The sequence below is a fragment of the Hesperophylax consimilis genome, chromosome 17 (assembly GCF_061612785.1).
Source record: "Hesperophylax consimilis isolate HC1 chromosome 17, BYU_Hcon_1.0, whole genome shotgun sequence".
Classification (NCBI taxonomy): Eukaryota; Metazoa; Arthropoda; class Insecta; order Trichoptera; family Limnephilidae; genus Hesperophylax; species Hesperophylax consimilis.
In genome coordinates, this window is record NC_142852.1 from 24,308,511 (window position 1) to 24,322,392 (window position 13,882).

Sequence of the window (13,882 nt, forward strand, 5' to 3'; positions counted from 1 at the left end):
TGATTTCACTTTTTTTTTGCTAAGATTTAACGAACTCGCATTATATCTCACCGACTAACCTGTCAAGGTTTTTTGGCATACTGATTACGACTTGAGAGTGTTTTTGATGTTTGTAATTATTACATCTGTAAACTGCACACACAAAATGTACTTTGTGGAACATTTGTTTGCATATTTTCATCAATATTGTCATCCTTGTGTTCTGTTCAGGGTTGATCAAAGCAAAACGAACTCTAAGCAGAATTCTTGCCTGAACAGACTATGCAATAATTAAAAAAAGCGTACTATCCAAGGTTGATATTTTCACTTGCGAACTTACAAAATACAAGAGCGAATATTTCTCTGATGGTTTGTGAATAATGTTTATGTCTCTATTGTTTATATCTCTATAATGATTTGATTTATATCTACAACCTCTCTCTATGGCTATAAATGTATTGTTTTATAAATTTTTCGTTTTACATAATCTTTTGTTTTGTATAAATTTTTTAATTCATTTTCCTTTCTCACAAATTTAAATAACTTATTCCATATATATTATTATGCTGTCTCAGTTAAAGTCACAAGGAGGAAATCCATAATTGGTTTTATTTTACTATATAATACTTATGTACAAACTGATTAAATGTAAACTGTCGATTTTCCAAAAATTAATAAATAAATTAAATACATATTAGAAAGCATCTATACAAAACAACGCCACTAAGTACTAAATAAATTGAAATTGACTGTTCAGTAATTTTGTAATCACCGCTACAAAGCACTGTACATGGTATCCAGTTTTATTATATCCATATATCCAGTTCAATTCTAGTTTGTTTAGTCAAATGTGTATAATGAACGATCTCCATATTATTTTACTAGATTTTATACAAATAATGGCAACGCTGTCTGAATTTGTACAATAATACAGACCCGGCAACATCGGATTATGCTTTTTCTCGAAACCATTTTTGATTTGTTTAGCAAACGCAAGCGCCATTTGCAAAGTAGTGTAAAAAATGTTAAGTATGTAAATACCCCCTACAAAGCAATCTGTCACAAATTTTAAGCGGATGATCATTGCTAGTTCCGTTTTGCTCCGCTAGTTGTTTATATCAACTGGAGTACATGAGTAAAATGTCAGTAGTATCCAATATTGCCACTTGATAAAATTTGCCAAGAAGTAGGGAAAATTTTTAATATAATACATGTTTTTAAGAATATTTTATTTAGAAAGAAACGTAAGTTCATGTGTGTGCTCCTGTTTTGAAACAATTTGCGAGTGTAAAATCATGCTACTGAAAATTGCAGTGGAGTTCTAGATTTAACAATATATTTTTCGTGCGTACTTGGGTGCCTATGTATTTACAACACAATTACGAAACAAGACATAGAAATCAACTCATGACTCCTAAGATAAATATCGTTATATACGTTGCTGTGATCCGGTTTAAAAAAATTTTAAAATTATTAAAAAAATAAATAAAATGATAAAAAATGTAAATCTAAAACAAAAAAATTAACACATCGAAAAAGGTATTATTTACTATGAACAGATTTTTATTTTTTTATCATTTTTATTCCTTTCTTTTCTATTTCTATAGAACAAAGGATAACAAATTATTATAAGCAATAAGTAAGTATTAATTACAATAAAGTTTATCATAAATGGAGGACTGAACGCAGTTGGCGCTGTCGAAAAATTGAAGAATGAAGCGAAATTAGCAGTCCACAATGGAGTGCTGGTACCTACCCTGATGTATGGAAGTGAGGCATGGAACTGGCAAAGAAAGGATGAAAGTAGATTGAATTCTGTTGAAATGAGATCCCTGAGGCGCATGTGTGGTAAAACCATGTATGCTCGTGTGAGGAATGTGGAGATCTGCAAAGATGTAAGTATAATGTAAAAATTGTAAAATAACACAAATAAATTATTCTGAAAACATGGCTCATAAGTAGCAATACTTTACACTAGGATACTTTCAATAAATAATAGTTGTCATTTATAAACATGTAGATATAATGTTATTTTAGACCGTGTGCCAATAATTTGAATATTTTATAAGTAGCAACAAAATTAAGTATATTATTTATTTTTTTAAATTTTTCCGACATAATATCGGGGTTAAATCTTCCCCACACGAAAAACCAAACCCTTCCACACACTTTTCCACAAATGATCATCTAGTCAATCCACATTATGCAAGTGCATTATATAAGCATAATAAATACAAAAACAACAAGTCAAATCAACAGAGATCAAATGGGAAAATAATTCACCGACTCCAGATATTTTCATATCAGAGGGTTCGGCTCGGTAGAACTCCTAACTGGACCTATAAATCCTACTGATCCCTCACTATAAATATTTAAAAAATCTTTCGTAATCCTACATGTATTTAAAATGACTGATTTTTGAATTTTTATGAATAAATTCTTTGACAGATCTAATACGCATAAATTTTGAATGAGAGAGCTAGGTATAATGCCAGTAGCCGAAATAACAAATGGAAATATTTTTATGGTCTGAGAATGCCAAATTCTCTTAATTTCATTTCCTAAATTTGTGTATTTTCTTACAAAAAATAAAATAAATTTTATTAGCTGCTAGTCGAAAGCCTTACCCCTCGTCCACGGATGCCGTCAAAAGAGATTTAAGGTAAAATTTATCTTTTAAATGGCAACACTGAACATCTGTCAAACGAATGTCAGACGGTATAGCAGCTTCCTTTCGAAGCTTTCGTGCCGATATGTTTATAGTTGGATCGAGATGAATCTCCGATAAGTTCCATCAGTTTTAATTCGTTCACAATGTCCCGCCAAGCAATGTGCACGTGCTCCAGCATTTAAATTACGCCATTTAAACTTAACTCAGCCGTTTAATTTTAAGTGTAAAACAATTGAAAGTGCATTTAAACAAGATGGGAGCTTTTGCAGCGATGTTTTGTGCCCTGTTTTTAGTCTTTTCTGTCACAGTTTTGGTGAAATCTGAGCAATTTGGTAAGTTATTGAATATTCAACTAGGTACGTAAAATTAACATTGAAATCTTTTTATTACTTCTATTATTAATGAATTCTTGTTGATATGATAAAATTTTAGTAAATTGTGTCGTTGTAGAGGATTGATTTTGGTATAAATCCACACAGGTGGCCTGTAAATAAATTCCCTCAGGGCCTATGTCATCTTTGAGGATGCGAAGGTGTCTTTTAAAGGAAATGAAGACCTCTATCATTAGCTCCCAAGACTTGAACTCAATTCTCCCGATAAACCCGGCATTACCGCTGTTAAAACGCTTGGAGTGACCTTATACTATGGCAGAGGTGATGGTTATTAAGTAAATGGTTCCCCGGGCGACGGTACCCAAACGCGCCTTCCAAATTCAAACTCCTTGTTAACATTTTACTAAAAAAAATCACTTTTGATTTCGTTAAAGAATGAATACAAATCTTAAAAGCGGAAACTACTTCCTGACATTCGATCGAGCTGAAACTCGGCAGATAGCCTCGTTGTCGATGATAATGCATACCAACTTTTGGTGGCAATCACGTTCACACACGGCTATACGCATTTCTCTGAAATCGGATAAAATTACAGCACAATCTTCAATCAAACACAATTCTACAGGGTTTTCCAATAAGAGGTGTTATTTTGAATAGCCCGCTATTTCGGTAGATGTTACTTTTGACGTTGTCATTTTTTGACATTTGACAAGTAGAAACTACGCCATTAATAAAAATGGAACGATGCACCCTTCAACAACGCATTGAAATTATTGAAATTCACTTGAGTGAATCAAATGCAAATCATCTTGAGTGATGAGGCCCATTTCCACCTCAGTGGCTTCGTCAACAAGCAAAATTGTCGCATTTGGGGCTCGGAAAGCCTCTCTATCCTCAACGTGTGACTGTTTGGTGCGGTTTATTGTCCGGCGGAGTCGTTGGACCTTACTTTTTCGAAAATGAGGCTGGAGCAACAGTTACGGTGAATGGATTGCGCTATCGAGAGATGATTAATGATTTTTTATGGCCGGAATTGGATGGTATTGATCTGGACAACGTTTACTTTCAACAAGACGGCGCTATGTGCCACACAAACCATTGATGATCTATGAAACCATTGATCTTTTACGATTGAATATCAAAATAACACCTCCTATTGGAAAACCCTTTATTTCTGATCTCTCTATGTTTTGTATTCAGCTTTTTATTTTTTTAGATTTATATGTTGTAATGTTGCTGTCAGTTTTGAATGAGAGTAGAATTTAGTTGTAGAATTTAGTCCCATAGTTAGCCCCTTAGAAATACTAAGGTTTGTTTGATAGAATTTGAACAATTTACCAAACTTCAACGTTCATTTTCGGGTTCTGTGAAAGTTCTATTCAAGTTCTGTTATTATACAATTTTAGGTCATTTACTTCACAGAACTAAAATAATAACAGAACTTGAAAATTAACTTTGAAATTCGAATAATTGTTCAAATTCTCTGAAACAACCCGTCCTAAATAGACATTCTTCTGGCATTTATTTAGTTAGGGGAACTTTCAAATTGATTTCGTTCTATTTTTGAATTTCCAGTCCTTGTTTGAAATACGAACAGATGTTTGGTTTAAAATTAGACACTTTCCTGTACAGTCGTTACCTTTTTTTTAATGTGAATACTGCACATTTCTCAATCCCAACATTTCTCCAGTAGTTAGTAGTACTATGGTATCTCCGATTTGGGGTATGTTGTGTGTTGCTAAGCTGCACGGAGTGAAGAGGAGAAGACGATGGGGAAGATGAAGGTTGGGTTGACAATTCAGATGTATTCACTAAAGCAATTTTCAACTCTCACTAGAGGCCCCAAACAAAATATTTTCCCTCAGGATAATCTTTGGATATGCTGTGTAGAGGATTTTTTTGAGGAGAGGAACGAGAAAACGTTAGTCTTGTAGATATAGTTGTAGGAGGGAGGAAACATAGTGACCCCAGCACTTCTGACCATCTTCCTTTAAAATACCGGTAGAACAATGACAGCTTGACGCTTGTGCTATAAAGAATTTCATCCATTTGTTGAAATAAGGGAATCAGTCATTTCTGCACACAGTCGAAGTTTTTTTAAAGTATTTCGGGGCTCTAGACCAGAGGTGGCTGCCAATCGCGAGCGATAATGAGAGTATATCTGATCACTACCGCTTTCGTACTTCTATGCGGCCCTCTAGTCTGATTGTTGGCGAGCCCTGATTTATATCGCTTGGATACATCTGGCAAAACGATACGTACTTTTCTAGATCGAAAAAACAAATTTTCTGTATTACTAATTTGAACTCTTGACTTTTAAATGTTTATCACTTAGAAATAATATTCATAAATAAATTAAGGCGATGCACTACGTCGTGTAATATTTTAAATTGAGCCGCTATCAATAATAAACCTTACGTAGATGGCGATAAGGTTTAAATTCCCGCTTAACACCATCCGCCTGTTTTGATTTATGCAAGAAAAAAACATGGCCAAAAAGTGCCTTTTATTTTATTTTGTGGATGTTCAGGCATAAATATTTAATTTTTTTTCGATCATTCTATAAATAACTTAATTTGTCACATTATACAATAGAATCATAACCGAAAATGGGTTCGTAAGTAGGAGATTTTGAACTTTAAAGCAGTTTTCATAGGCCTTATACATTATTTTTTTCTGGGCTTATAAAAAGACTTATCTAAAAAATACTCGATTATTTCAAAGGCCAAGATGTATTCTACTCGCAGTATTTAATTAAAGCATCTGAAACATTTCTAGGCGACCAAATTTTCAAACCAAAACCACATGATTTCGCATTACTACGTATGGCATCGCCTTAATTTCATTTTTATACGTTCGTACCTTCATAGGATTATATTCTACTGAGCGTATTGAATAACTGTTTTAACTCGACCGTTTTGCATTTCGTCTGTCTGTAAATTTGTTTGTACATTCCATTTCCGGTCCCCGATCAGTTGTTTCAGAAAATATTCTTTATAAACTTATATATTTGAATTTCATTTATTTTTGGGTAAATTAACGCTAATCTTGGAAGCGGATATTAACCCACTCCCCGACAACCGATCGAGCTGCAACTCGTCAGATAGACTCGTTGTCGATGACAATGCATTATCACAACCATTCACTACTGTATACCACAATGTTACAACACTCCTGGGACTAATAAGAACAAACTTTGAAATTTTCAGCCATATCGTACGACTACTTTTCGAGTTTTGCGAGCACAAACATACGCAGCTGAAATTTATATATTAAAATAAATAAACATTTTCGGCAGATAATATACAAAATTAATGTCGGTATTATTCAATTAGAATTTGGATAAGGTGTTAGCGTTGTTCAGTAACAATAACCTTTATAATACGTTTATCTAATTAAATGTGTTTTTTTAGTTTCGTACAAAGTGGTCAAAACGGTTTACAAATAAAAACATCGGTAATCGATTTAAAAAAAATTTACCCTCAAAATTTGTATGATAAATAGAAAAATTAAAAAAAATTTCAACTGAGCTAATGGGACCCTATTTCCATATTTAACTGTATCATACTTTCAACATTATTTTCATTTTTTCACCGCACATTTTTATTGGCTGCTATCTTTATAATATATGATCGCAAGATTCACCTCGAACTAAATGCAATCTAGTAGAATATAATACTAATAAATCTAAACAAAACATGAAACAGAACAAGACAAGAAAATGAAATGGTCACAACTAGGAATCCAATCCAGTATCTCTTGTCTTACCGGGACAGTTAGAATCTATTTGAAATTGAATTGCAAGCGGGAATATTTGATGACATGCTATTAGTTTTTATCGCACAATTTTTGTCCCAATTGCTCCCGATTGTGCGGATTCAGTAGGACTTGTGACGTTGTGTCCTTGTACCCTTGTGTCCTTCTGTGTCCTCGGGTCCTCGTGTCCTTGTGTATTTTTGTTCTTGTGTCCTCGTTTTCTTGGCCTTGTGTCCTTGTATACTTGTGTCCTTGTATACTTGTGTCCACGTGTCCTTGTCCTCGTGTCCCTGTATCCTTGTGTCATCGTGTCCTTGTCCTTGTATACTTGTGTCCTCGTGTCCTTGTCCTCTTGTCCTCGTGTCCTCGTGTCCTTGTGTCCTTGTATCCTCGTATCCTTGTGTCTATTTGTCCTTGTGTCCACGTGTCCTTGTGTCCTCGTGTCCTCGTGTCCTTGTGTCCTCGTGACGTTGTGTCCTCGTGTCCTCGTGTATTTTTGTCCTTTTGTCCCCGTGTCCTTGTTCTTGTGTCCTCGTGTCCTCGTGTCCTCGTGTCCTCCTGTCCTTGTGTCCTTGTATCCTCGTGTCCTTGTGTCTTTTTGTCCTCGTGTCCTTGTGTCCTCGTGTCCTCGTGTCTTTTTGTCCTTGTGTCCTTGTGTCGAGCAGTTAGCCCTATAAAAAAGAGCTTCTAGAATAATTATACTTCGTTGCAACGTGTTCGTATGACGGAACGAATAACTGAGATAAGCGGAATTCTCTGAAGTTATATTTTATACTAAACAATATTTATCTCATTTCCTGAGTGATTACTGAGTATGCTGAATATATAGTATACAATATACACATTAAAATTGACAACAATCTTGATTTTACTCGATGCTTTTCATTCCCATATGGAGAATATACATATATATTTATTTAATATCCACGGTATAAATTCAACATTAACAATATTTGCAAGCATAAGAAAATACTAAAAATATTTTAAATAATAAAACATTTAATTCTGGCATTTGATTTTAGGATAACATTTTACTGTGGCATTCGATTTTAAAATAACATAGAACTTTGGCATTTGATTTTAAATTTACATTTAACTGTGGCATTTGATTTTAAAATAACATTTTGTTGTGGCATTTCATTTTAAAATAACATTTTACTGTGGCATTTGATTTAGGATTGGGAGGCCGGCAAATAGTTCCACAGCCGAGCTGTTGAACTCGAGAACGAGTCGTTGAAGCGACCCGTTCTCATGTGACAACTATGAACCGTTTGCTTTGCAATTTTTACACAACGTTGCAATTGAATACACCTTTGTTTTTATGTACTTTGTATTTATCATATACAGGGTTTTCCAATAAGAGGTGTTATTTTGATATTCAAAGAGCTATCCAGAGATGATTAATGATTTTTTATGGCCGGAATTGGATGGTATTGATCTGGACAACGTTTACTTTCAACAAGACGGTACGCTACGTGCCACACAAGCAACGAAACCATTGATATTTTCCGGGAAAAGTTTCTCGGACCGTGTTATCTCTCGAAGAGGTGATCACAATTGGCCACCGAGATCTTGTGATTTCACACCTTGCGACTTCTTCCTTTAGGGCCACGTGAAAGAGAAGGTCTGGGCCAACAGCCCAGCGTCGATTCAAGACCTCAAAGATGGAATTCGTGAGGCTATCGAGGACATAAAGCAGCCACGCAGCGATTTGGTTATGGAAAATTTCATGAAAAGGATATGGTCCTGTAGTCGTGGTCGTGGTGGTAATTTGACTGATGTTATTTTTCACTATTAACGGCATACCTTCCTCTTTATAATGAAATAAATATTCGATCATTTATATTAAAAAATGACATTTTTCTAAACATTTTTTTTTAAAACATCGCCATCTTTTGGACAAACTTGTTGCTGTTTCTCTTCTTCGCGCTACTGTTTCTCTATCTGCATCGATAGACTGAGAAAAATCTCTGAATGATGGTAGTGTTCTATCAAAATCCGATGCGTAGTTTAGAAGAACTAAGCGCATAAACAGACAGACGCTATTTAGAGATCAGAGATTCCTAAAATACTTGGAGCAGGTGGATGAGTTTGTGTATTTAGGAAGTATGTTCTAGAGAGATGGGAAGGCTGACAGAGATATTGAAACAAGGGGAAATTCAGGTAACTCCATTCATGGAGGACTGAACGCAGTAAAGTTGCTGTCAGCATTATATGCAGCAGTCCACAATGGAGTGCTGGTACCTACCCTGATGTATGAAAGTGAGGCATGGAACTGGCAAAGAAAGGATGAAAGTATATTGAATGCTGTTGAAATGAGATCCCTGAGGCGTATGTGTGGTAAACCAATGTATGATCGTGTGAGGAATGTGGAGATCCGCAAAGAGTGCAAGGCTGATGTAAGCGTAATGAGTAAGATCAATAGAGGAAACACAGAGGCCGGCAGTTCGTTCCACAGTCGAGCTGTTGAACTTAAGAACGAATCGTAGAAGCGACCCGTTCTCATGTGACAAATGTCAACCGTGTACAAATGTTGGGCGCGCGTTTGGCGTGTATCCCGACTACGCACCGGTGCCGAAGGGATCAATGACGCTAGTTCCTCAGAGCATCTTCCATTGTAATACCGATAGAACAAGGACAGCATACCTACCTGACGCCTGTGCTCTAAAGATTGCAGTCCGTTTGTTAAGATTGGGGAATCTATCAAACGGACCGCCCGTTTTTGCACAGAGTCAAGGGTTTTTTTCAGGTATTTAGGGGCTCCGGACCAGAGATGGCTGCCAAATTCGACAGTAGGGCGCACTTGCGATTTGTACAGGGTCAGCAGTTGTGTACTATTAAAGTATCTGCGGGCCCTGTACAGTACGCCCAGCTTCTGAGAGGCCAACTTTACTCTGGCTTCGATGGAGCCCCCGTACCTGAGCTGGTCACTTATAGTTACACCAAGCATATCAATGGAAGGCCTGTTCGGAAGATTGCTTCCGTTGAAGGAGACTAGATTATCATTTGGATCCCTTTTAGACGTAATCAGACAGGATTGGGTCTTTGAAACATTAAATTCGACGAGATTATTTTTACCCCAGGAGGAAATACTCTCGAGATAACCGTCCATTCTCTGCTTCAAAGCCCTCCGAGCCGTTGGAGTTTGTGTAGAGCGAATGAGCGAAGAAAGGAGTGTAAGTCGGGCACAACCAAGTGAATCAGATACTTGAGTCGGGCCATGTCAAGAGTCAGAAAAATAGAAGAGTATGTATGAATGTGAATGAGGCAAGGAGTGTGTGTCAAGACCAAGTTGTTTGTCGGTCTCTCTCTCTGCCTACCCCTGTGGGGAAACGGTATCAGATGCACGGATAACTACAAAGTTATTGAGCTACATTCAAACGCGGAAATACTTATAACTCGCTAAGATATAATGTAGCAGAATATCCTCTCTAAATACTTGGATTGGTTTTGATAGTCAGTTAAATACGTACTACACACGGGTTGCTTGTGGATTGGTGAAATGGGGACAAGTCGGGTCTTCTAGAATATTTCAGATAATGCGGTCAACTGGGGTCAAACGATACGTATGCGGGAACGGACAATCTATTTAATTATTACTACGGGACACAGTTTTATAGCGACGTATTTGAATCAAAGATAGAATGCTCTAGAAACTAAGATAATCAGCAAAACAATATTTAATTTGACCAATAAATGTAGATATTATATATTTTGATGCCATCTAGTGGGAAGTTTAGCACAAAGTAGCCTTTCCTACAAAAATAAAACTGGTGGCTTTTCAAGTGAAAAATCTAATCAAAATTCAAAAAATATTTTTTGCACAAAAATACAGATAACTCAATAAATACACATTATATTACATAACCCAACAAGGCGATGCACTACGTAGTGTAATATTTTAAATCGAGCCGCTATCAATAACACCCCTTACGTAGATGGCGATAAGGTTTAAATTACCGCTTAACACCATCCACCTGTTTTGATTTATGAAAGAAAAAAACATTGCCAAAAAGTGCATTTTATTTTATTTTGTGGATGTTCAGGCATAAATATTTAATTTTTTTTCGATCATTTTATAAATAACTTAATTTGCCACATTATACAATAAAATCATAATCGAAAATGGGTTCGTAAGTAGGAGATTTTGAACTTTAAAGCAGTTTTCATAGGCCTTATACATTATTTTTTTCTGGGCTTATAAAAAGACTTATCTAAAAAATACTCAATTATTTCAAAGGCCAAGATGTATTCTACTCGCAGTATTTAATTAAAGCATCTGAAACATTTCTAGGCGACCAATTTTTCAAACCAAAAACACATGATTTTGAATTACTACGTAGTGCATCGCCTTAACAAATGTATGTAAATAAACAATAAACAACAGAGGTATATTATTAAAGTAAGTGTACAATGTGCTTTGCCGCTAAAAGTCAGAAACGATTCCCGGTACGACCAAGGGGGTACATGGTGTGGTAGCCCTCTATCCCCCATTCATGAAGAAGGATTCCGTTTTTATCTGAATGGCGCGCTTTTGAAGATATAAGGGCTGGAACTTTCGCCCTCTACAAATTTTTAGATCAGTCCAGAATATCCGAGAGTATTCCACAACATTCTGGAATGTTTTGGAATGTTCTGAAACGTTCGAGAACATCCCAGGTATAATGAACTAAAAACGGGATTACAGGCCGTTTCCTGATAAGCTTTTAGTAAATTCATAATTGTGACAATATATTAGTATCTCTATCTCTAAATAAAATAAAAGAAAGTCACTATTCGTGTCTTTCTGTTTGTGCGCTTAGTTCTCCTAAACTACGCAATGGATTTCTATAGAATTTTCATTACCATTTAGAAAATTTCTTCCGGAAGTTTATATATATAATACTTGCATATTACATTTATAGAAAGTAGAGAAAATTCGATGTTTTGAAAGAAAGTCGTAATATTTTCGGGCGCTTACATTACTAACGCTGGCTAAACCTTATGAGTAGAGATGGTAAAATTTAGCATTAATTTTCAGATTTTTTAGCATTAATAATTGGAAATTTCGCGTTTTATAGCATTTTGAGGCATAATTTAGCGTTTTGTCGCAAAATAGAAAAAAATGTATTTCCTGAATGTTTTTAGCGCATATTTTAAGTATTTTTGGTAAAATATATGTTTAACCTTCATTTGCAAGTATTTTCATGTGAAAGATTATAAATAATTAATTTTAATATTAAATTAATAAAGAAGGAAACTCTAAGTACGGGTCGAACAAAAATACAACAAATGCAGATTGCGATTAACATCAATAGGCGTAATTTATTTCGCACGATTTGTGTACTGTCAAAAAGCAATTTTAGCCTACAGTACAAAAATATTAAATATTTACACATAAAATAGCAACAAAATTATAAAAAATCGTAATGTAAATATCGATTTTTTGAAATTCTCACATATTATTTTAATACCCGGTATTTTCGGGAAATTCGCGCCTATTTCGCTAAATAGAATAATTTAGCTGAAATACGGCCAAAATCACGTTTTTCGCGTTAATTCGCGAAATAGAAATCACTGGAAACACTTTCAAATGCCTTGAAACGCAAAGAAAACTTATAAATGCCCTATTTTCGAAACATAAATATTTTTTCGCGTTTTTAGTTAAAACGAAATTTTGCCATCTCTACTTATAAGATACATCAAAATAATGTACTACGGAATTGTATATCTTAAAAAGGCCTACAGAAAAGTCCTCAATGATATATGTCTATCTCGGATAACCCACAGCAACTCCGGGTACATGTGAGCTAGTAAATAGTATAAAACGAAGTCACCATCCGCATCTGTCTGTTTGTGCGCTTAGATCTTCCAAACTACGCAACGGATGTTGATAGGGTTTTCACTATAATTTAGAGAATTTCTTCCGGAAGGTTTATATATATAATACATGGATAATATATTTATTGGAAGTAGAGAAAATCGAGTAATGCCAGGTACACATCGGCTAGTAAGCAATAATTGTTGAATGAAAAATACTAGTACATATTGAATTATTTGACGGGTTCAGGGTTAGAGTAGCTGACCGGCTACTGACCGGGCCAATTCCCGTCGGCGGCATTTATTTTTTCTCGGAAAATTTTTCAATCTGTATTATGTTTCAGACTAATAATATTTATCGTTATTTTGATGCTATGCATAAAACCTTTTCTATGAAATTTAGTTTTTGAAAAGTGTTTTCTGTCGTCTATATCAAAGCGGTGCAATGTAAACATATTGTTATTTATTTATATTCTATACAGTCTGATAATATACAGTCATATTTTCGTCGGAGGTCACTTGAGATTAACACTGTATACTGTTTTTTATATACATTAAGATACAGTTTGCACGAGGAGAACATAATTGGAAATGCAATTATTAATTCCGTTATTTATTTTATTGCTAAAACCATACTTACTTATAACTCTATTTTATCGAACAGTTTGATAATACCTTCAGAGGGAGAAATAGTTGTCACGAGTAATAATAATTACACAGCAGAAGTTGTTTATAAATAAACCGTTGTTTTGTAAATTAAATAATAATATTATTGCATTAATTAAATATATATTTGTGTGTTAATTGTATGTAATGTACTTACTAGAACACGTAATACAAGGTTTTCCAATAAGAGGTGTTATTTTGATATTCAATCGTAAAAGATCAATGTTTTCGTTGCATGTGTGACACGTAGCGCCGTCTTGTTGAAAGTAAACGTTGTCCAGATCAATATCATCCCATTCCGGCCATAAAAAATCATTAATCATCTCTCGATAGCGCAATCCATTCACCGTAACTGTTGCTCCAGCCTCATTTTCGAAAAAGTAAGGTCCAATGACTCCGCCGGACCATAAACCGCACCAAACAGTCACACGTTGAGGATAGAGAGGCTTTTCAACAATAATTCTTGGGTTTTTCGAGCCCCAGATGCGACAATTTTGCTTGTTGACGAAGCCACCGAGGTGGAAATGGGCCTCATCACTCAAGATGATTTGCATTTGATTCACTCAAGTGAATTTTAATAATTTCAATGCGTTGTTGAAGCGTGTATCGTTCCATTTTTATTAATGGCTTAGTTTCTACTTGTCACATGTCAAAAAATGACAGCTTCAAAAGTAACATC

The 13,882-nt window shown here is 35.1% G+C and overlaps 1 protein-coding gene across 2 annotated transcripts in view; it reads left to right on the forward strand.

Moving 5' to 3' along the window:
• The first annotated feature begins 2,688 nt into the window (after positions 1–2,688).
• The window catches only part of Plod (procollagen lysyl hydroxylase), a 57,329-nt gene continuing 46,135 nt past the window's right edge, over positions 2,689–13,882 (forward strand). For both annotated transcript variants that reach the window (XM_089641619.1, XM_089641618.1), the window contains exon 1: positions 2,689–2,982. In XM_089641619.1, coding sequence (XP_089497745.1) covers positions 2,904–2,982 — 79 coding nt within the window. In that variant the 5' untranslated portion in view covers positions 2,689–2,903. The remainder of the gene's footprint in view (positions 2,983–13,882) is intronic.